Below are 25,174 nucleotides of genomic sequence, written 5' to 3' on the forward strand. Positions count from 1 at the left end.
ACTTTCGAAGTCCACTAACAGTGGATAAAGATAGGAGAACATGTTCATTACTCACAGAAACAGATTTAACACAAAGTACCACTACACATCCAGAAGCCACAACACTTGTATGCAAATGTTCATAGCAGCTTTATTCATGTTTTCCAAAAATTGGAAACCAGTAAAATGTTTAACAGAATGGATAAACGGACTATAGTACATTCATATACAACGGCTCCTACTTGGCAAAAGGAATACAGGTTTAACCTCTCAAAAACCTCATATCCAATGAAAAGCTCTTTGAGTATATACCTTGATTCAATTAATGTAAAGTTTGAGTGGGGCAGGGTCCCCAGTGGGACCCCATGCTATGGTGAAAAAAATTGGAAAAGTAGTTAGCTAGGGGGTGGAAGCAGAGGGAGTTGCCGAATTAGACTTTTGTCCCAATATGGCTGTGCACTAAGAAATGTATCCCCTTTCTGGAACTGTAGTTAAGATTTGCATATTCAACTTTGTAAATCTTCCCTAAAAAAGATGTACAGAAGATAGATAAATCTAACAGAGCATAACTGAGGACAATTTAAGGTAGGATATGAAGATTCAATGTACTATTTTGTTTAAATACTCTCCAAATGAAATGTTTAATTACAAATCTCATCTATTTTCTCAGGTCCTAGCTAATCCCTGCAGAGCTCAGTTACAAAATCTCTCACAGAAGGGATAGACTCCAAAGAACATTTTTCCATTTTAACAAGAAAAAAAAGGGGGGGGGGGAACCTCCAGTCTGAAGATGGGGAGTCAGGAATTGGGAGTTATTTGGCCAGGACAATCAAAGTAAGGTCCTTTCATAGTGTAATACTGCATCTGCGACTCAGGTGCCTGAATCTCGTCACTTAACCGTTCCGGTAAAAGAACCTGATGTTGATGGTATTATACTATGTGACATTTTACTTTTCTAAGACCCATCCTTTTTCACTCACATCATAGAAAATATTCTCTAATCTGCTTTTTCTGGGAAAGATCTGAGTATACATTTTTATAAGACTCCGACTTTCAGATTATTGTAGACCATGAAAGTTAACTGAAATTTTGGCAAATAAATGAGGTATGTACCTAACATGGCAAAGTGATCAAGGTTTTAACTCTGTTCTAGTTAACAGAAATACCGGTGAATGAAATAAAGTGTATTTACAACTTGTTCCTCCCCGCTACCAGTACACGTCTATTCCACAATAAAGGCTGAAACACTTTACCTCCAAACTTTTGGTTTAACTCCCAACTCACAAACACACTTTCTTAGTCTTACTACTTACCCTTCCTACTCTCTGATAGCCAGTATACATACAGAACCCAGCTATTTCTTTTAAGCTTCAGTTATGAAACCCCTAACACAAATGCTTAAATCTGAGTATAAATTATTCTCCCAGGAGCTTAAAGATCTTTTGTCTTTATGACTACTCTCCCAAATGTTAGAAAATAACCATCAAATATAAATTTCCTCAAATCACAAAAACTAGATGTATTTTTTAAATAGTATACATGACCAAATACTAGACATCAACAGAAAACTTTCTGAATGTCACTGGACAATGAATTAAGCAAACTTTTATTGAAGCTTAAATTGTGGTACAGAAATACATTTCAACTGATTTAAGTCCAACACCATGAAGAGAGAAATAATGGCACCAAAATTTTCCCTCCTCTATCATACACACTAGGATTAATTTCAATTACTATTTAATCTATAGTTTTAATTTTTCTAGGCTTTATTCCATACAAATTTGTGCAGTTTTTCAACATTAGATAGAAATCTATTAGGAGAAAAAAAAAATCAGACCTCAAGCCAACAAATGTCATCAAATCTACTGGGACACTGTTCGAGAACAAAATCCACTTTGAGCATTGGTCCTCAAAACAGTACCAAAACATCAGGTACTGTATGCTAATTACAGAATCAAACTGATCCACTGACTGAAAGTTTCTTCAATGAAACTTCAAATTAACATGCTTAAAATAAAAGTCAAAATTTGTGTTCCAACCACCTGATTTCAAACCAAGTAGATTTTATGTTTAGAAACACTAAAAAAAGTGTTTCATTTATAAATACAGAAGGAACAAAAACATCACTGCATCAATCCAGAAAGAATCAAAAAATTTTTTGTGAGGACAAGAATATAAAAAATTTAGTCAACTTCGCTGTTTTCTCCGCTGCTTACATCTCGTATTTGCAAATATAGCTAAACGATGCCAACTCCTCAAAGACTGTATTTCTAGTCATTTCCCATTGACCAGTTTGGAATTTTGCCTTATGGACAGCATTCTGCTTCATTATGTATGTCTGAATAACCTGAACGGTTCTCATTCTGTGAAGTTTCACCTGATGCTATGAAATCATGGTGAAAGCCAACACCAGGAAGAGAAACAGTTCAAGTCAGAACACTATCATAATGCATTACAAAGTCCAAGAACTTTAAGTTGTAAGAGGACAAGGACAGACTCCATTTTCAACCAAAGTTTATGGTATTATTATGAATGAAGATGACTGGAGATAGGTACTAAAGTAAAAGTTAAGGTGAATCATCTGAGCTGACTTATTAAATCCTGTAAATACAACCTTTATTCTTAATTTCCTTGCTAATAAACTTAAGTGGTAAAATTATGCAAGTACTTATTAGCAAGTTACTAAACGCATGGTACTCATGAGAAGCTAATCTCATTTAATGGGAACACAGAATGGCATAGTTTCTGGAAAGTTCTGCCAGTATACCCTAATATAAATATGTGTCTTTCTTGCTCATCAACAACAGGTTTATTTTTGTCACTATCTCCCAGAAGAGCCCATGTCAATATAAAAGGAGGCCAAACTCTCTTGACTTTAAAAAGAAAATTAAGCCCAGGGTCCACTCTCCCTTCCCCCTCCCGGGTATAAGATTAGTATAAACCCACAGTGTAACAGTGTATTGCTTTATTGGGGGGGGGGGGGGAGTGTTTGGGAGGCAAGACACCATGATGAGAACAAAATCAATTAAAGGAAGTACAGGTACAGGAAGCAATAATGTTAAAATAGTAAGACACAAAATGGAAAACTGCAGTCATTTTCTTAAGAGGACTTGACTCGTGGAAGATAAACTTTAATCGCTGTTGCAAAAAACATCTGTATGAAATAGAAACTGGTTTCAGTAATATTAGTAGAGAATATGTTCTAGAAAGTGGAGGTAACTGGATGTAAAATCCTGGCAGCAATTTAATAGAACAGTCCCAGATGATTAGGCTGAGGCCAACACCTAATGAGGACGAAAGCCTTGTCTGTGGGGAATTTTGGATGACACCTGGAGAAATATTACACTGTGCGTAAACCAAATTGAATTGTTTTCACAAGTGTTGTAAAGTTTCATATAGTAAAAGTTTTTTTCTACATGCACTTCAATTTCACAGCAAGAGTGGCATAGGATACCTAAACACAGAAGAGAGCATTCATGCAAGATATCTAACTCCTTGATATAATAATGCATACAATTCAAAATGATTACACTATCATTACATCTAGGGCTTTCTGCAGCTACAAGGTGGTGGTTATGGAAAGCATGGCCCCCGATATCAATATCTAAAAAGCAGTCACCACCTCCTTCTATGTGTGTCCTCTTTTTGCGTTTTTTCTTCATTTTTATTAATCAACTCTGCTGTTGTTGCTGCTTCTTAGCAAAACTGGTAAAAACAAAATTGTAATCATTGAACATAGCGCTCTGGCAATCAAGACGTTTAAAGCCATCAATCTTCTGGGGTGAAGAAAGCACTGTGCGACATTTAGAACTCTGGGGAAAAAATTAAATAAATCATTAGTGTTTCTAATCTGAACAAATATTTTCAAACAAAACAGTCACTTAGTAAGTATTTAAGACTACTGTCTGAAGAAAAACTGTGGCATTTGAGTATTTTAGCTGTCTCATGGGTGAATGGAGTGAGATATCCTATGTTGTTCCCCGACCTGTCCATCTATCTACAGGAAAAACAAGACAGAAGGAACCCATCAACTGGGCTAGACATAAAGTAAGGACCAAGTCTAATCAAAGATACAAAGCATCTCCTCTACCAGTAACCTTAATAGTAGTACTTCTAGATATCTGATATATGCCATCTTAGAATACATTTTATAACATGACTATCCTTATTTCCTGAAAGATTTTGTCAATAATAAAAGAAATACCTGATTTACAAACAGGGTGGTCACAAATTTTCCTGGCTTGAAGACTTCCACAACTTTCCTGATCAGGTCATCATAGGAGGTCTGACTTAAGTTTGTTTCAAAGCTAACATAAGAAAATTCTGGTTCTGGAGTGATGTGAATAGTCCAATAAGTTCCCTTAAAGAAACAGTTTTATGTTAATAATGGAATGGATACTCTTGAATATTTAATAATTATTAAGAAAAATATCACTTACATCCGATTTCATTCCATTCATCGAATACCCACAAGGATTGAAAAGTGTGGCATCAATGACAGAACCTGGTATCAGGTCACGAATTCCACTCTCCTGGGAAAGGAAGAGTGAATTTGAAAATTTGAAAAATGAGAATGAGTTAAAATATTTAGTCCCCAGGAAGGATCCAGAATTATTCTTGAAACTGCTTACACGAGTGACATCCTTTGCAGTAACACCATCTTTCATGTAGAACTGGTCCATAACTGCTGGGTCAAGCTCACTCATCAGAATTTCCAGGGTTTGATCCGGCTGACTGATTACCCGAGTCTCTGGGAAATCCAAAGTATACAAGTACCTATATAGAAGTAAAAAAGCAGTTTCTAAAAAGGACAAACGGCAATTTAAAATAAATTCTATAGAGGCAAAAAAAAAAAAAAAAAAAAAAAAAAATCCATAAACCTGTGTCCAACATACCAACAGTCAGAATTCATACGTCCCATACAATATGCTGCTCCATCTGTTGAGGGACAGAATGAAAAGTAATTTAACAGCTCCATTTGGTAGAATAGCTTTGCCCCCTCCCTTCCAATGGTTAGGGTGATAGTGCTTGCCTCCTATCAGAAATGTTATCAGTGAAGGGAAGTGAGTTCACAAGTAGGCAGGATGCCCTCTGTCATCCCTTAAAAAAATAGTTCACTAGACTATTTATTTTACTGTCATTCAGAGACATACTTCAGTTAGTGCGTTAGTCTGAGTGCTGAGAAAACTATGGCTCACTCTCCCCTAAAACTCCATTAAGGAAATGGAATTTGATCACCCATTTATCTACATTCCCAAGTAAGTACAAGTAATTTTATGTAATACATTCTTTCCATATTTTTGTTCCAAAGCCTCACTCAACACAGTAAATTAACTGGGAGATATTTATACTAAATTATACTCATCACTGACACAACCTTGTATAATATTTTATTAGTAGGTAAGAATAGGATAAAAATCGGACTTTCTTTTCCATGCCTGTGAGGGAGGAGGGGACGGATATCTTAAAATCCTGCCCATCAGTGGTTTTGTGCCAAGTTAGTAAAATCATCCTAGGTTTTCAGCCACATCTAGGATATAAGGGTGTTAACAGTGTTAGATTAGATAATCTTTAGTTCCCTGACCTCGAAACTCAAAAAGAGATGGTCTATAAATAAAAGCTTAGTAAATGGAACAAAATCTTGCCAATTTGTTTGAAGAGACACTATGATCTCACTGTGTTGATCATTTTTAAGCCAGCTCAATTCCTGAATAGAATGCCAGGCCAGAGTTTCTTAACATGGACCAGCATCTTAGCATGAGTATATGAAGACACTAGGCATTGTTCTGGATGAAGGGAACAAACCACTAAGATATAAATTAGAGCGACTGGCTAGACAAAGATGATCTCTCCCTCCGGCAAGTGATCATCTTTTCAAAACCAGTGACCTGATGTGCATGCACATTCTAAAATTTATAATCTTAACTGATACTTTTATCTTAACTATAACCCACCATATTTGCATTCACATGCTTTCACATATATAAAAAGATCTCTGAAAGGACAGACCTTCTAAGGAAAAGGGTTTTAATTCTATTTAAACTCACTTGGGAAAATTGCATTAAGAAACTCTATTTCTTCCTGGAAATTCCGGTGTGGGTACCCTTGGTGAGACGGCTTCATGAAATTCTTACGAGAATAAAAGAAGCTCTGAAAAAGACAAATAACTTTAGATGTAGGATTCTATCACCTTTCCTAGTCAACAATTTTCTACACACGTATACCAAAATCAAAGCTATAAATATTTCCTCCAATGAAATTTAATATATTTTCCCTTTAATATGTTTAAAAGGTAAGTGGTCTTTTGCTGGCCAATAAACAAAAAATGAAGGCCACTGCATCAGAGCAAGGTTCCAGACCAACATCCATGAGAGAGTGTTACAGAGAGCAACTTTAAGCTGTGGAGAAGAATCTCAAGAAAGCATTAAGAATGCAGGTCACATTTGTGAGTTTCTGGAAACTAAAAAAATACCAATCTACTCATGATGGTCACAACAACTGTAGAAACAAGGTACATTAATTATTTCTGGAGCAGTTATTTAAGCTCTGAGCTTTTAAATAGGAATGGAAGCAATAATTTGAGAACATGTGTACATTTAGTTTGGAGGGTCAGTGATTACCCACCACAACTAAGCAGTAAATATACAAATTTATTTACTAGGCATATGCATATCACAGACCCCTAACATTTGCCTGGAGGGGGAAAAAAATTAGGTGTTTGATTACTTACTTGAATTGAATCGAACCCACTGTAATCCCTAGCAAGTTTCAACAGGGGAACCAGTGCTTTCAGCAAGAGGGTGGTACCACATGTCTTCAAAATGAAACGTCTCTTGGAGACAAACATGCTACTCTCACTGCATTTGGAAAAAGTCACAAGGTTATAATGATGTTTATGTATTACCGAGATGCAAATAATCTATTATTAGATTATTTACAATGTAAAATTTGGCTATTAGTTTTAAATGTGAAGATCTGAAGGAAGCAAAGACAAGACACTATAGTATTCCTCTCTATTATACAGAACTTCAAATTTAAGGTTCCGGAACCCACAGAAAGGCCTTGTATTAGGCATAAAACATACTAGTTCATTACACAAACTCTCTTCTACTACTAAACTTTCCTCCTCACCTCACCTATCTTAGCATTATTATTTACCGAAGTCAGACTCTCACTATTTCTGTAAACATTTCATGACTTCTTTTACTAGATAGTAAACTATCTAGGTTGTAGCACAGACTCTCACTATTTCTATAAACATTTCATTACTTCTTTTACTAGATAGTAAACTCCATGAGGAGAGAAATTTGTTTTTACTCACCATTATATTCCTAGGGCCTGGCACATCATAAGATTAGTAATTAACCAGGCACTTTATGCAACCATGTTAAATACCATACCTGCAAGGTCCATTATAATATGTGTAAGAAACAAATGTTTTTACTGGGGTGCCTGGGTGGCTCCATTGGTTAAGTGTCTGCCTTCAGCTCAGGTCATATCTCAGGGTCCTGGGATGGAGCCTTGCATCGGGCTCCCTGATTTGTGGGGGGAGTCTGCTTCTCCCTCTCCCTCTGTCCCCACCCCCTTGCTTGTGTACTCCCTTTCACATAAAATATAAAACGAGCAAACAAAAAAACTCAATGTTTTTATTGGATAAATTAGTTTTGTACCTATAAACATGTTGAATGGCTTTCTTCTCCTATACACTGCTGACATTTAAACGGAACATTTTGTTTTATACCATTATTTCTCAAAGTAAGGTAAAAATGATTATAGTACTAGGATCCAGAAGAACAATCTGCTATTCCATGCAAAGTATGATTCAGACTGAAATCAGGTCGCTAACACCTGTTCTGGCAGGACTTACCTGAGTACATAAGCTTCCTGCTTGTCAGTTTTTGTCACACTTATGATTGAACATTGCACATCCTTCAGAAGAATGTCCCACTCAGATCTATTATTCAACAACAAAAAAGATGATTAAGTCATAACAGCACTTGCCTACAATTTGGTGTTCTAACACAATTTACACCCTGTATTTTATATTTGTTGTCACATTCTTGTTCCAGTTTCCGGTAACATTTGATTTTTATTTCAAAAGCCTACCTATATTGACATATCCACCAACTAACAGAGAGCAAACTGGAAAACTGGAAATTTTAAGCTACTTGCAATTTACTAAGAAAAAACAAATGACGAAATGAATAAGCCATGCACAGAGGAAATTTAAGTCCATAAACCAAGGACACTCATTACCTTTCACCAACAAGCAAGCGAAGAAGTCAGTCAAAATGAGTCTTTTTTTATCTATCAAATATTCTTTTGTATTAAAAATCAAGCACAGGGACACCTGGCTGGCTCAGCCAGTAGAACATGCAACACTTTCTCAGGGCTGTGAATTCAAGCCCCATGCTGGGTATAAAGGTAACTTAAAAAAATAAAATCTTAAAAAAACAAAAAACAAAAACAAAACCCTACAAGCATAGTACCAGTCAATCCTGCTAGCATTCTGTGCCTGTTTCATCATTTTCTAAAAGAAATTATATGACTAATCACAGAAGGCTGTTAATTCCTATGTTGAGTAAATTGGTTAAATTGAACAGTACTAAGACCTACCTGAAAAAAATTAATTAGTTAGGCTTGCTAATGATTTCAAGATTTATTTATTTGAGAGACAGCTCACGGGCAAGTGCACATGAAGGGGGTGGGTAGGTCAGAGGGAGAAGCAGACTCCCTGATGAGCTAAGAAGGAACACAATGCAGGACTGATCCCTGGAACTCCAGGATCATGACCTTTGCTGAAGGCAGTCACTTAAACCAACTGAGCCACCCAGGTGCCCTAGCCTTGCTAATGATTATAGAGCCTATTTGCCTAAAACTTTACCGAGGAATTTTTTTTTTTTTAAAGATTTTATTTATTTATTTGGCAGATAGAGATCACAAGTAGGGAAAGAGGCAGGCATAGACAGAAAGAGGAGGAAGCAGGCTTCCCGCCAAGCAGAGAGCCCGATGCGGGGCTCGATCCCAGGACCCCGGGACCATGACCTGAGCCGAAGGCAGAGGCTTTAACCCACTGAGCCACCCAGGCGCCCCTACTGAGGAATTTTTAAAATTTATTTTTATTTTGGGGTACCTGGGTGGTTCAGTCGGTTAAGCATCTGCCTTTGGCTTAGGTTGTAATTCCAGGATCCTGGGATTGAGCCCTACACTCAATTCCCTGCTCAGCAGGGAGCCTGCTTGTGCTGTCAAATAAATAAAATCTAAAAAAAGATTTAAATTTATTTTTACTTTTAAGAAATGGAAAGTGGGAGGAGAGCGGGGAGAAAGAGTGAGAATGATTTCAAGCAGACTCCCCACTGAGTGTGGAGCCCGACATAGGGCTTGATCTCAGAACACTGAGGTCATTACCTGAGCCAAGAATCAAGAGTCACACATTTAGGGGCGCCTGGGTGGCTCAGTGGGTTAAGCCGCTGCCTTCGGCTCAGGTCATGATCTCCGGGTCCTGGGATCGAGTCCCGCATCGGGCTCTCTGCTCAGCAGGGAGCCTGCTTCCCTCTCTCTCTGCCTGCCTCTCTACTTGTGATCTCTCTCTGTCAAATAAAAAAAAAAAAAAAAAAAAAAAAAGAGTCACACATTTAACTGACTGAACCACCCAAAAGCCCCTGCCAAGCAATTTTTAAAAGAGAGCTAATAATAAGCGCTCTTTTAAAAAGGTGCCAGCAGGGACCCCTGGGTGGCTCAGTTGGTTGGACAACTGCCTTCCGCTCAGGTCATGATCCTGGAGTCCTGGAATCGAGTCCCGCATCGGGCTCCCAGCTCCATGGGGAGTCTGCTTCTCCCTCTGACCTTCTCCTCCTTCATGCTCTCTCTCACTGTCTCTCTCTCTCTCAAATAAATAAATAAAATCTTTAAAAGAAAAGAATACACAACAGAGTGGGCCATATCTTGGCAGTTTCAAAAAATTTTTAAAGATTTTATTTATTTACCTGATAGAGACACAGCTAGAGAGGGAACACAAGCAGGGGGAGTGGGAGAAGGAGAAGCAGGTCCTGCCAAGCAGGGAGCCTGATGCGAGGTTTGATGCCAGGACCCCAGAACATGACCTGAGCTGAAGGCAGACGCTTAATGACTGAGCCACCAGGCACTCTGTTTCAAGTTTTTTTTAATTGTACAATTTGCTGTTTGGGAAGATAAAAAGTTACAATTAAGACACAGTTCTGAGCAACACAAACTGATTATTTTAATCCTCTTACTGTAGGTGGTCATGCAATAGCTTGGCCTTTCCTATTTCTAAGACTCAAAGTTCACCAATGTATGAACATTTCAGAACCCACTGTATTTCAATTCCACAAATAATATCTTTAATGAAAAAAAGGATTAATGGGGCTCTAAAAGAAGCTATTGCTTTTCTGCTTTGTGACATTTCTTTCTTTCTTTCTTTTTTTTTTAAAGATGCTATTTATTTGACAGAGAGTGAGAGGGAGAGCAAAGCCAGGGGAGCCGGAAAGGGAAAGGGAGAAGCAGGTTCCCCGCTGAGCAGGGAGCCTGATGAGGGGGGCTTGATCCCAGGACCCTGTGATCATGACCTGAGCTGAAGGCAGCCGCTTTAACCAACGAAGCCACTCAGGTGGCCAACTTTGTGACATTTCTTGCAATTAATTGTCTCTGGGCTTGGTTTCTTTATACCTGGCCGGCAATTAAAACCTACAGGGGGTACCTGGGTGGCTCAGTGGGTTAAAGCCCCTGCCTTTGGCTCAGGTCATGATCCCAGAGTCCTGGGATCGAGCCCCACATTGGGCTCTCTGCACAGCAGGGAGCCTGCTTCCTCTTCTCTCTGCCTGCCTCTCTGCCTGCTTGTGATCTCTGTCTGTCAAATAAATAAATAATCTTAAAAAAAAAAAAAAAAACAACCTACTTCACATGACTGATAAAGATTAAATTACATAGTGCATACAAAATTTACCTACTCGATGGAAAGAATTTAAGCACTGGACACGTAGGTAAGTAATAAAATTACCGCGTCTCTCTTTAGAGCCTATCTAATTCGGATCTTACCTAATAACTTCACACTAGAATTCAGCACTCCTGCAAATATTCTCTTCCACCCACTGGAAACGCTACCTCCTCAGTTATATTCACTATTCATGCAGACTCCTTCACCCCGTTTTATAACTGACATACATCACTCTAAGCTTAAGGTACAGAGCACAATGGCTTGACTTACACATTTGTGAAATGATTACCACAGAAAGTTTAGTTAGGATCCTTCATCTCACATCTACAATAAGGAAAGGAAGCAGGTTTTTTACAATAAAAAAAGGGGCACGTGGGTGGCTCAGGGGGTTAAAGACTCTGCCTTTGGCTCAGGTCATGATCCCAAGGTCCTGGGACCAAGCCCCACATCGCATTCAGCCCAGCCCTGCATCAGGCTCTCTGCTTCAAGCAGGAAGCCTGCTTCCTGCCGCCCTGCCTGCTTCTCTGCCTACTTGTGATCTCTGTCAAATAAATAAATAAAATATTTTTTAAAAAGCAAGCAATAAAAGAAGAACTTCCCACTATGAGAACTCTTGCGATTTTATTCTCTTAACTTTCACTCATACAGCAGTGTTAACTGCTTAATATATATTAAGTATATTAAGACTTTTAGTCATGCTCTGTAACTTTTTCTTTCTTGAACTTTTCCTCTGGATTTAAAAGCTGTTTTGCTTTGGTTTTCTATGCATTAATTTATCCTCAGATGTTCCCCCAACTCTTTCCTTTCAACATTTCTTTTGAGTGATTCTTGGCCAAGATTAGGGTACTAAGACTTAGCTAGTCAGTAAGTCTATACACATGGACGGGGCTTGTTTACTGTGGGCCTCTATACAGGGTACTGGGGAACTCCCTCCTTATCACTATCTTCCTTTTTCTTTTTTTTTTTTTTTAAAGTTCTTTCCTGGGCAGGTCAGATTATCCAAACATTCCATTCTCTTGCCTAGAGAACATTAAGATTTCTGGTAGGCAAAAGAGGGTAAAGAGCTAAGGACCTCATTCATTATAAGCTTTTATTCTTTGTTTTCAGTATAGTCACTCTACCCTTCAACAGTACCTGGTCCCCTCACTTCAGAGAGATCTTTTTGTACTCCCAAAGAATAAATTATTATCTAATCTTCAGATCTCTTGGCATCTCCCTTTTCATCTGACTCCGACAAATTTTATAATAAAAAGACAATCAGAAGAACAGCTGAAATACATAAAACACACACTGATGAATATACAGGTAACTACCTCTATCCCCATTTCCTCCTGTATTTCAGTTACAGTGGTTTTGCCACCAACCGTTTTCTCCCTAGAAACAGGGCACCATAAATTTTTTCACCCAAATTAAGCCAAACAAGAATGAAAGAGACAACACATATACTTTGTTCTGGGTACTGCTGGAATGGACTTCACCCTACCTACAACGTGTCCTCAGCACCCTTCTTCTAGCTCAAGTCACCTCACTATTTCCACCAAGGATCTTTTCATTGAAAAGATTTTAATACTCAGCTTACCAAAGCATTTTATTTGTGTGGCTATTTTGGTATTCATGCAAATCCCACAAAAGTCATTCCATACAGTTAGGGAGTTTGTGTTTTATTGTTTTGATCTGCAGTGCCTAGCCCAGTTCAAAAGAGGCCCTCAAGTAATTGCTGAATCTGGCAATAATTATTCTGATTAAATTTTACGGACATTTGGGAAATAACGAACAGCCTTAAAACTTTTCTTTTGTTATTTTTAAAGGTAATCTCTGGGGCTTGAACCCACAAAATCAAAAGTCGCATGCTGTGACCGAGCCCAGTCAGGCGCCCCATATAGCCTTAAAATTTTTAAATCGAAAATTGTTACATGCTCCTTTACTGTTTGGGACCTGTGGGACTAGTTGCTGCCCCCAATCTTTTTTCTGTGTTCAAAATGTTCAGAATGGATAATTCCTACTGATCTATCTTCAAGTCACTCACTATTCTGTCATCTCCAATCTACTAGAGCCTGCCCAGGAAACTTTTTATTTCAGTAGTTATTTTCCTGTTCCATCTTCTATTTCTCTAAGACTTTGTCTTTTCCTTTTAAGAGTGTTCACTCTTCTTATAGAATGGTTATGACAGCTGTTCGTAAAGCTTTACCTACAATCACCACGAGATTGTTTTTTTTTCTTTGAGGGATGCTGAAAACTTCTCATTCATAAATTGAGCAATTTATGTTGCATCCTGAATATTTTGATCATGTTATATAATTTTACATCTTGTTTAAATCCTGAGGAGCATGCTGATTTTTAAAAGTTTTAGCAGGCAGTTGGGATGCTTAGGTTCAGTCTTCAAGTTTTTTTATCCAGCTTCTCTGGGTTACGTTATGGTTCCAGTTTAGTTATGAAAGACCTTGCCATGGTATTCAGATCTGTCCTGGTTTTGTGTCATCCACTGGCCAGACTGGGATTGCAAAGTGATCTATCAGTTTTCAAAAGCTTTTGATATACTGTTTATGACCAGATCTATACAGGAACAGCTCAGTGGTGTTTATATAAATCTTTATGGGATCACTTACTTACTTCACCTCTCTCCTTCCCATAATCTTGCTGACAATTTCTGGTTTGGGGGGGGGGGCTCAATTCTTCGGTCCTCTGGCTAGAAACCCAAGGCTTTAGTTTGTCCACCTGCAGCAGGCTGCCTGTGACTATCTGTAACTTGGGCTACAAAAAGGGAAAAGAGCAGTAGTAATATCCATGATGCTCTTCACTCTTGGGACCACAGTGCCTCTGGTCAAAAAGCGGTTCCCCCTCCTACACCCAGAGTGTTGGGCATCTGTCTGGCCACCACAACTGTTACAGGGCTGCCTGTGCTGTGGGCAGAACACACACACACAACAATGCAATACAAAACCAAGAAAGGGATTTTCCCTAGTCTCTCTGACCCAAAGGAGCCAGAAAAAGAGGACCTCTCCTGGAACCACTTTTGTCTGAAACTAGTGTGCAGTTACCAGCTTCTGGCAGCTTTTCAGACGACCCCAAGAGATAACCAAAGAGGGGGCAAGGGGAAGAAATGGGAAAATCACAGTTGTTTCAGTGCTATTTTGAGTTATGGTTTCCTTCAATTCACCTGCCAACATTTACTTTTCCAAGTCCTCAGCTGTCCCATGCATTCTGCCCAAGGTTTTTAGTAAACCCAAGAGACAGAGTGTGCTTATTCCATCTTGAGGGAAACCAAAATGCTCCTGTACTCATTCACCATTAGTTATTAAGTTTTACAACCAAACTCTTCCTCACCTTAAAAAAAAATCCTCTAGTATTTTTTCGAAGTCACCGTATGAAAGAATGCAGCTGCTTTAAAACACCTTAAAACATAGCTGAATGATCAACCAAAAAGACAGCATCAGGAGAACCAATAGGCTTGAAAAAAGAATAAATCAAGGGGCAAGATGTGAGAAAGCCGAAAAAGCCAATACAATGCTATATATGTATATAAAGAAAAAGTTGAAAAACCAACATCAAAAACAGCAGAGAATTTCAGCTTATTATTTTATCACATTTTTTCCAGGAAAATAAGCCTCCTTTTGCAAATAAAGCTTTACGGGATCACAGCCACACCCAAATCATGGTAAGTATCCCCCTCTCCAAAATAGGATGCTCTTTACCACCAACAGTACGTGGACTGACTAACACTAGGTCACCATGCTAGAAAGAAAACATTAACATAGTATATTTGAAGTTTTCTTAAAGAATCTGTGGTTTGATAAAAACATAGTTAAGTTGGAACATTTACAAGGGAAAAGGCACAACTAAGATGACAGACTTCTAGGTCATCTGATTCAACAAAACCCCAAATGGACAAATGACCTTCAATAAAGGTGGCATGAGTACAAAATTGGTGGGGGGGGGGAGGTAGGGAGCCACCGAACAGTGGTAAAAAAAACTGGATGTCTACACAAAAGAATGAGGTCGTATTCTTACCTTACACCATCTACAAATAATAATTAATACATTAAAGACCAAAATTAAGGGGCGCCTGGGTGGCTCAGTGGGTTAAAGCCTCTGCCTTCAGCTCAGGTCATGATCTCAGGGTCCTGGGATCAAGCCCCGCATCTGGCTCTCTGCTCAGTAGGGAGCCTGCTTCCCTTCCTCTCTCTCTGCCTACTTGTGATCTCTGTCAAATGAATAAATTTTAAAAATCTAAAAAAAAAAAAAAAAAGGACCAAAATTAAGCCTGACCGAGGACATAGGGGAAAGCTTCAGGACACTGGATCTGGCAATGTTTTCTTGGATAGGACACAAAAAAGCACAGCCAAAAGGACAAAAGCAGACAAAAGCGACTACACTATGCCAAACTTAACTTTTGCACATCACAGCAAAGTACTGAAAGGAAAAAATACTTGCAAATCATATAGGTGATAAAAGGTAAATATCCAGAATATTTAAGGAACTTCTCCAAGAGCAAAAACAAGTAACTCAATAAGGCACGTGGCTAGTTCAGTAGGTGGGAGTGGGAGTGTGGGACTCTTAAAATGGGGTTGTGAGTTCAAGCCCCACCTTGGTTACAGAGGTTACTTAAAAATCTTAAAATAAGTTAACTAAATTAACCCCATTAAAAAAATGACAAAGGACTTGAATAGACAGTTTTCTAAAAATGGCCAACAAGCATATGTAAAGATGCTCAACATCACATAGTTAAGAGAAATGCCAATCAAAACCATGAAATAACACCTCACATCCATTAGGATGTCTACTATTAAAAATACAAGTTTTGGCAAAGATGGAGAAATTTTAACATCTGTGCATTACTAGTGAAAGTATCAAATAGTAAAGCCATTACAGAAAACAGTATGGACATCCCTCAAAACCTTGAAGATAGAATTACCATATGACCGATCCAGCAATTCCACTTCTGGGTACACATTCAAAAGAATTCAAAACAAGGTCTAGAAGAGGTATTTGCACACCCCTGTTGTTGTTCACAACTGTCAGGAGATGGAAGCAACCCAAATGTCTACCAAAGGATTACTAGATAAATAAAATGTTATATATACATACAACACGGATGAATCTTGAGAAACTTGAAATAAGCCACATGAAATAAGCCAGTCATGGAAGGACACATACTGACTGTATGATTCCATTTATGGGGTACTCACACTCCTATGAAGTATCTAATAAAGCAGTCAAAATCCTAAAGGAAGATGGTTGCCAAGGACTCAGGGAAGAGGAAAGGGGCAATTAATGGGATTAGTTTCAGTTTTGTAAGATGAAAAAGTTCTAGAGACCTGTTGCACAGCAATGTGACTATACTTAGAATACTACTCACTTAAAAATGTTAGTCTTTTTTTTTTTTTAAAGATTTTATTTATTTATTTGAATGTGCGCGCAAAAGGAGGGTGAGCAGCCCGCAGAAGTAGGCTGCTTGTGGGATCCCACGACTCCAGGATCATGATTAACTGAGCCACCCAGGAGTTCCAGTGTTCAGATTCTTTCAAATCACAGTTTTACAAAGTAAATGTCTATGGGAACAATGCTGCTGGCAGGGAGAAGAAATCCGTCAGAGTAATCACTCTCATCACCCGATGAGTTGGATCCTTGGTAGAACATACCAGTAGGTCAGTAGGTCAGATCCAGTAGGTCAGACATGCTGCAACTGGTGCCCAGAAATTTGCATTTAAAAGGCTTCCATGTGAATAAAACTGCTGGTTTCAGGGTTACCAAGTAATTTACCCAAAAGTCACACAACTACATGAAGTTTCCATGAGTTGTGACCTTAGGTAACAGCCTGATCTGTCTGTTTTAGAGACTTTTCCCTTACCACACTACATTCGTATCTTACACAAAGTATTAGTCTTTGGGTCAACAGCATCCTAAAATAGGACATCATTTTTTAAAACAATTTATTTATTTGACAGACAGAGATCACAAGTAGGCAGAGAGTCACGCAGAAAGAGAGAGAGGGAAGCAGGTTCCCTGCTGAGCAGAAAGCCCGATGCGGGACTTGATCCCAGGACCCTGAGATCATGACCTGAGCTGAAGGCAGTGGCCTAACCCAATGAGCCACCCAGGCACCCCGGACATCATTCTTCAGCAAAGCCTAGACTGACCAGAAGTTAAATTCTGAGTATACCTTTCCCTGAATTAGGGCAGTTCAGATATCCAGAAAAATACCTTCCCCTTTTGTTCAAAGAAATCAACTGAAAATACACTGCTAATTTTAATTCCAGTATTAAATTCTCTATCTCAAGCTTTAACATTTTAATCACTATTAGTATAAACACTGCTACACTTAATTATTACTTTCAATGCATACTTCTTTAAAATGAGTGCTTTAGGATAGCCGTTCAAACCTTTTTGAAACTTTTGTTAGCAATGTAAGGAAGCGGGGCGCCTGGGTGGCTTAGTGGGTTTAAAGCCTCTGCCTTCGGCTCAGGTCATGATCTCAGGGTCCTGGGATGGAGCCGGGAGCCTGCTCCCCCCCCCCCCCCCCCCGCGCCTGCCTCTCTGCCTACTTGTGATCTCTCTCTCTGTCAAATAAATAAATAAAAAATATTTTAAAAAAAGAATGTAAGGAAGCTTAATTCAATATGAAGATTCCTAGCTTCAAAACATTTATGAAAAAAAAAAAAAAAACCCCATTTACACTAAAAGGTTTCTTGGCAATGGGTTGTAAATTTCTTCAATGTAAAATCACTGATACTGTGCAATGATGTGGTTAAGCAAGGCAGGAGTTCTGGGAAAGTTAACGTTGAAGTGTAACTTACAATCTTTCCAACTGCCACCAATCCTTTACTAAAAATTAAATTTTAGCTCACAAAACTTGCAGGAGAAAAATAGCCAAAACATCCCACTAATCTTAAATGTCTTCTCCAACGTGAACACTATAGATTCCAGTTTTTATGGTTCACAGTAAGTGTGCAAATAATACACCTCTAACCTTCCCACAGTTAATATAATATTTATTCTCTTCACCTCCACTACAATTTCCCATGTGAACGCACCTCATTACTATGAATATCCCCTCAGAGTTATAAATTCAAAAGCAAAAATCTTTCTTCTCAGGAAAATTTCTAATTTTCTCCAGACTTCCTCCCCATAGCTGCTATTTCCTATAACATAAAAGGCTTCTGTGTGGTCCAACAACCCTAAGACATTTTCTTAAATTTTATTTATTTCTTATTTTTTATAAACATATAATGTATTTTTATCCCCAGGGGTACAGGTCTGTGAATCGCCAGGTTTACACACTTCACAGCACTCTCCATAGCACATACCCTCTCCAATGTCCATAACCCCAATGTCCATAACCCCCCTCCCCCAGCAACCCTCAGTTTGTTTTGTGAGATTAAGAGTCACTTATGGTTTGTCTCCCTCCCAATCCCATCTTGTTTCATTCCTAAGACCTTTTAATATATGATCACTGATTTCTGTTCATGTCCTTTTGAAATCCGAAAAACTGCAGGTTAAACCTAATATACCACCTCTTCCTTTCACATTCAAATTCAAGTAATGTGTGAAATAATTGGAACATTATCATCTATTCCTTTATTCATATGGATACACTGCACTGTAGTTTTTTCTTCAACATACTGTTAACCAGTGTTCTTGAACCTGAGCCACAGATTTTCCATTTCTAACATTTTTTATTTTTTAGAGCCCGATGTGGGCTTATCTCACAACCCAAGAACAAGAAGGGGCGTCCTGGTGGCTTGGTTGGTTAAATGATCGACTCTTCATTTCAGCTCAGGTCATGATTTCAGGGTTTTAAGATCCCGCCTGCATTGGGCTCCATATTCTCTCCCCCCAAGACCCCTGGGTGGCTCAGTGGGTTAAGCATCTGACTTCAGTTCAGGTCGTGGTCTCATGGTCCTGGGGATGGAGCCCTGCATTATGTTCTGTACTTGGTGGGGGGTCTGCCTTCCCTCTCCCTCTTACCCAAATAAATAAATAAAACCTTTAAAAAAAAATTCTCCCTCTCTGTCCTCTCTCGTACTCTATCAAAACAACAAAAACTATATAATGTACACTTTGTCTCCCTTGAGAAATTAGTAAAAAATATTCTCAGTGTTCTGTAATTTGTTCAGATTACAAGTAAGGTAAATTCCACTAAATGGCCTACAGGAGAGTGGGAAACATTTAACAGAGAAGTTCCAGATCGACTTAGAGGAGTTAAAGCTTGGAAAGATGAAGCAATTTTGCTTCAAGTGCACTGTATTCCCTCATACTGCATTAAAAATAAAATTCCAGATGGAGTGCAGATCTAAATATGAAAAGCAAAACGAAATTTAGGAGGAAAAAAGAACATGTTCATTAATCTAAAATGAGCAAAGATATCTTAAATAGGATGCAAAACTGCTAACCAGAGGCAGCTGGCTGGCTCAGTTGGTAGAGCAGGAGACTCTTGATCAAGTTCAAGCCCTATGCTGCCTATATAGGTTACTTAAAAAAATTAAAAAACAAAACAAAACAAACAACAAAACCCATAAAAACTCTGCTAACCATTAAAGGGAAAATATTTCTAAGTTGGATTACATTAAAACTATGCAATTCTGGGGTGCTCAGTTGGTTAAGCCTTTGCTTTCAGCTCAGGTCACTACCCCCTGGGTCCCAGAATCACGGTTCATTTCAGGCTTTCTGCTCAGTGCTAAGTCCGTTTCTCCCTCACTGCCCCTTACCACTGCTCCTCTCCACTGCTCATGCTCTCTCTCAAATATATAAGTAAAATCTTAACCTCCCCCAAACAAAACAAAACCGATGCACTTCTGTTTCTAAAATTATCACTAATAGAGTGAAAGGGGAAGCCACTGAGGGTGAAAGATATCTGTAATACACATATTAGAATTAATCCACAATATATTAAGAACCTACAAAGTGCAAAGGCATTCCAAAAAAAACCAGGCAGCATTTCACAAAAGATACCCAAATGGCAAATAAAGATATGAAAGGATGCTCAACTCTATTAGTCCGATGGAAAGTATATACTATTATACACCCACAATAGCTAAAATTAGAAAGATAATACCAAGTGTTGGATGAAGATATGGAGCAACTAGCGCCCTCATGCTGGATATATATATGCACAGCTTATGACTCAACAATTCTACTTCTAGGTGTGTATGTAACAGAAACGCATACATATTGTTCACACAATATGGTATGTCTATGTCATATAGTATGCTACGAACATACTTTTTCATAGCAACATACTTGTATTAACAGCCTGTTTGCTTAAAAAAAGGAGAAAAGGAGGGGCGCCTGGGTGGCTCAGTCGGTTAAGCGGCTGCCTTCAGCTTTGGTCAGGATCTCAGGGTCCTGGATTGAGCCCCATGCCAGGCTCCTTGCTCAGTCAGGAGTCCACTTGGCTCTCTCCTGAACAACCCCCCCAACCCCCGCCGCCGCCTTGTGCACGCCTTGTGCACCTGCTCGCTTTCTGTCTCTCTTATAAATAAAATCTTAAAGAAAAAGAAAAGGGGGGGGGGGGTGCGGGGAGTGGGGGGGGGCAGATGGTCTTTAAAGGCAAACCAAGCAACTGCCCCCCAAAGATGATAGTTAATACTTAGAGAGTGGTTACCATGTGTCAGTTTAAGTATTATAGGTATATTAACCCACTTAATCCTTACAGAAGACCATACGAAGAGAGGTAGCCATTATCTTCATTTTAGAAATGAGGAGACATCAAACAGCTAGCTATTAAATGCTGTCTGAATTAAAACTGAGATATTATACGTCAACGTACTTAACCATTTCATTATGCTTTACTTACTAGATTATAATCCTCCTCTGGGCCCAGCAACCCCCAACTCAAGACACCAGAGGCCAATGATCCCTCTGGCCAGGCCGTTAATTTTAGATGATTTACCTAGCATCTACTATTTTTCACGTTATTTTTTACCTCCTTGTAAATAACCTAACCTGTACATCCTTGCTTGACAGGTCACAGAGAAAAAAAGTTCCTACCAAGGGATGCCAACGGACTTCAGCTAAATGGAACAGATTTTTCAGTTCTCCAACAGCTGAAATGTGATGTAAACTCTCAAATCTGACTTAACAAATATTTAATGTCTGTAAGACGTTGTGGCACTAAATCACAAACTAAACAATATTCTGTCCTTTAAGGTTTAACTTTTGCCGTCATTTTAAAAGCTACATTGAGGAAGCAAAACAATTTCAGCTGCCGAAAGTACAAAGGAAAAGTGGTTCTGAAACCTTTAAAGAAAACAAGCTACCCTTTTATAAGCCTTTCTCCCTGCTCCTTTACTCCGAATTTAACCAGAAAAGCCCAAGCTTAAATTCTGGCATTTTTGCCCAAGCACTTGGAGAGAGGAAAAACCCTCTTTATTAAGAATGCGCACTTACAAATGTAAAGCTTCCAAACATTTGAAGAGCAAAACAGTTTGTTATACACCTTATAAGATTACACACTAGTAAGTCTTCTTCATTGACAGGATTATCTAATCACAATTGTTTAATCAGACACAAACCACCACCACCAGCGAATTCTCCCCTTTGTGAAATGGAGGAAATACTAAGCTTCCCCGTTTTTGCAAGTAACCGCTTCCTATAATATTAAGTGTTTAAAGCTCAGCCTGGCACGTAGTAAATGGCTACATTAGACATTTTATGCGTCTCACAAAGCCTGAAAAATGAGCCCTGTCACATTTTAGCAAACAGGACGCTTTCCTGCAGGAGAATCCCTCAAGATAGACTGCCTTAAAAGTCCCGGCAGCACGTGTCCGCCTGGATTCCCTTCTCCAGTTGCTTTTTGTCAGGGACGGCGGCAAGCGCTGCCTACATTCCTGAAACGCCCATTGGCCCACACCCTGGGGCCAGGCTCTTGCTCGGGCCCAGGAGCTCATTGGTCGTCGCCTCAATGAGGCAGCCGCGCCGGTTCCTCGCGACACTGCCACACTCGCCGCACTTGTGCGCGGAAAGGCAAGCGGTGGGTAGCGGTGTGAGCGCCGCGATGAAAGGCCCAGCACCTTCGCAACCCGCTGCGCTTTTATCTGCGCTCGGCTTTCCCCAAACCACCAGAAGACCTCTCCTTTTCTGTGCGATCAGCCAAGCTCTCTCGCGTGACCGCCCGGGGTGGGAGGCCGGGGCCCCAGATTCCTTTGCAGGCTTAGGCACTAAAGGTATTTTGTCCTGGCTCAGACGGGCCTCTAGCCCGTAAATGCAGTCAAACCTTCCAGCACCCCGCACCTCGCCCGGAACCCGCCGACGCGGTTAACAGGTTACACACCCAAGGTCAAGAGTCTCCCGGGCAAGCCTCAGTGGGCTCCGCGGCCGTCCCCCAGGGCCGCCCAGAAAAGGATTTGGTGCAGAGCACGTTAGGGCGGCGGTGGGGCCCAGCCACTGCGACACTGCTCCCGCCCAATCCCCTCCGCCCGGGCGCCACATGCTGCCAGCGCGGACCGCGGGAGGGAGGGAGGCCTGCGCGCCAGACCCTCGGTCTGAGAGCGGGGGAGCCCCCTCCTCCCGCAGCACGAGGGGAGAACCAACCCGGCTCCGGACTCACTCCCTCCCTCCCCGCTCCCCGAGACGGGCACGCCCAAATTAGCGCCTGACTAAGTCTGCCGAGCCACACCTGCCGGGAGGCAGCCCGCGCGGCCCCAAGACGTCCCCAACCGGGGCCCCGGACCGCCAACCCGGGAGAGGAAAGCCCGACGGCGCGGGCCCACAAACCACCCCGAGTGGCGCCGCCCGCCGCCCCGCACGCCGCGCGGGGGACGTTACCTGAGCACGCGGCGCGCCGGCCTCCTCCCCTCCCCCCGGGCAGCGCCCGGCTCAGCAACGGCGACGGGAAGAGCCGGCTCGCGCCCCGCGTGGACGCGGCGGCCCCCCCCAACATCTTAGCCCCACCAGAGCCCCCGAAACGAGCCCCACCCGGGGACGTGCCCCCACCTGAAGGCTGCGGGCACCCGGCCCCCGCCCCCCCGCCCGCGGCTGATGCCTTCGAGGCGACAACAGCCCCCAGCACCCACCTGGGGATGGTGCGAAGATCTCCAGATCCTTGGTTTGCGTCGGGCTGCTGCCTGGAGAACCAAACCTCCAGAAGCTTCTCGGTCCCTTCGAAAAAATGTGCAGCTTCCATCACCGTGAGACTAGCGAACAACCAACAACCACAGAAAATCAACTAAATTAAATCTCTTCTCCCGCCGCTGCCGCCGCCGCTGCGGATTGTTCCAGCTGTGTTACTAAAGTTCAGGTTCCTTTTTTTTTTTTTTTTGCTATAATTTTATATTAACTTTTTTAAAAAAAAAGGATTAATAAAATTTTCCCGGCTTTTTTTTGTGAGCGAAAGTTGAACGTGAGTCTGTTGGAAATAGAGGCAGATACAGTTCAGTCTCTTGTAGTCCGCTGTTTCCCCGTTAGAGAGAGTAGAGCGAGCGCTAGCTAATGTCGCCGGCCATACTGTGGAAGCGAGAGCGCTGCGTGAGCACGGCATTTATATACTCCGTCTCCCCCGAAAGTCCAGGAAGTGACGCAGCGTCCCGGCCCTGAGGCTCATTGCTGCTGCCGCCTGTCCATCAACAGCCGCGAATTGCGGCTGGCTGGCGGCCCGCCTGCCAGGAGCGCGGGGAGATACCCGCCGCGCTGCGGTTCGGGCTCGCGCTGTCCCCTAGGCGGGAGACGGTGCTGTGTGGTCCGGCTGGGGTTTAGAAACCTGGGGTCGAATGCGGAATGGGTGGGGAGAACGGGAAGGGAGTGAGGAAAGGCTGTGCCGCGCTGCGTTAAACAACTGATTAGCAGAGAATATGGGTGGATCCTTAGGAAGGGTTGGCGGGGTTCGGCGGGGGCGGTGGCCACTGCTGGGATGGCGTGGTGGTTTTGATCCTGTGCAGTTCACCGCGATTGCTGAGGGACTTGGCCATTCTCTAAAGTGCGTTTCCCCCAAGGCGAAAGAAGCCACGCGTTAAAACTCAATATTTGTCCGTGACTCACATGTTGCTAAGGGTCGGATTAGAAGGCACTTTAATTCTGCTCGTGCCTTAGCTGATGTACGAGTAAACGCAATTCTCGACCCGTTTACACAATAGCCAGAAGCGTTGTTTCCCCCATTTAAAAAGAGAAAAGCAACGTGGCGCCCAGCCTCGGAGGGCTCCAGCTCTACCTACCTCCCACCATGTGGCTCGCCAAGCCTTGGAGTTGGTCGAGTGCGGCAGCTGCCGTGAAAGCACTGGCAATTCCGTGCTCGATTAGGTCAACTGGTGGGAATTTATTTTGCAAAACTGTTTCTAGAAACTGGTTTATTAAGTATAATCTGAAATTGTTTGATAATTTTTTCTTTGAATGTTCTCAAACTGATGAACTAGTTGAAAGGGGTGCCCCCGGGTGCCCCCCCAGCACCCCCCCCCCACAAATTTACAGTGATACCATCTTATGTGCTTCAGAAGAATTTGGAAATTCATAGAACAGGCATTGTGACCTATCGCTAGCGGTGATTTAAAGAACCATAAATTAAAAAATTAAAAAAAAAATAAAGAACCATAAATGTAATACTTAAGTTATCAATGTCAACTGTAAAATAGTTGGCAAGTCGTGGTTTTCAAAGTTTAACCCGAGGTGGCAAAATTGTGGCAACAAAGTTACGACTTTTTCTCGGGATTATGGGAGAAAAAAACCCTGCCTGACATAAAGATTACCATTGTCACAACGCAAAAGACTTCCTTATCATCCTTAGAGAAAGACTTCCCTTAACCGAAAGTGAAATGAGATAATGTTTTAAGCATGAAAAACTTAATGAAAAAGATGTGGTTTGAATTTGCACTCTAGATTCCCTCCAGGGTAGTATTTGTCTTACAAGAACGTAAATTTGCTCACATTTCTCCATGAAACCTGTTGAAAGAAGCTATGTTGTGTGTTAGGTACATAGACTACTCTTGCCATGTTTTTAAAAGCATCCAACTCAAGCTGGGAATTGGGACAAAAGGTAAATGTTGCTTATTTTATGATAATAATAATTCAAAGAGAATGTGGTGGTTATACTTGGAATAAAGATAAAAGAAGTATTTGTGTTTTACAAGCTATTCAATTATTTGATGCTTGCTTATTGAAATGAATCTGTCTATTAAACCACCTCAAACACTAATTGTGGTGTAAACATAATTTGGCTTATAATTGCTTATAATTAGTTGCTTTTCAATTACTATTATGCTTTTTCCCAATGCAATTTAAGTTAATATAAAAGTGCCAAGAATCTTGGCAAGGTAA

General features: G+C 40.8%; 1 protein-coding gene across 1 annotated transcript; it reads right to left on the reverse strand.

Moving 5' to 3' along the window:
• Positions 1-1,558: 1,558 nt before the first annotated feature.
• On the reverse strand, positions 1,559-23,385 carry AMD1 (adenosylmethionine decarboxylase 1). The gene is made up of 9 exons (XM_046005000.1): positions 22,945-23,385; positions 7,847-7,933; positions 6,710-6,836; positions 6,027-6,129; positions 4,875-4,917; positions 4,611-4,755; positions 4,419-4,511; positions 4,184-4,339; positions 1,559-3,791 (listed from the first exon to the last, which is right to left on the reverse strand). The coding sequence occupies exons 1-9, from the start codon at positions 23,052-23,054 to the stop codon at positions 3,651-3,653; spliced, it is 1,005 nt and encodes a 334-aa protein (XP_045860956.1). The 5' UTR covers positions 23,055-23,385; the 3' UTR covers positions 1,559-3,650.
• Positions 23,386-25,174: the final 1,789 nt, after the last annotated feature.

The sequence above is a fragment of the Meles meles genome, chromosome 5 (genome assembly GCF_922984935.1).
Source record: "Meles meles chromosome 5, mMelMel3.1 paternal haplotype, whole genome shotgun sequence".
Classification (NCBI taxonomy): Eukaryota; Metazoa; Chordata; class Mammalia; order Carnivora; family Mustelidae; genus Meles; species Meles meles.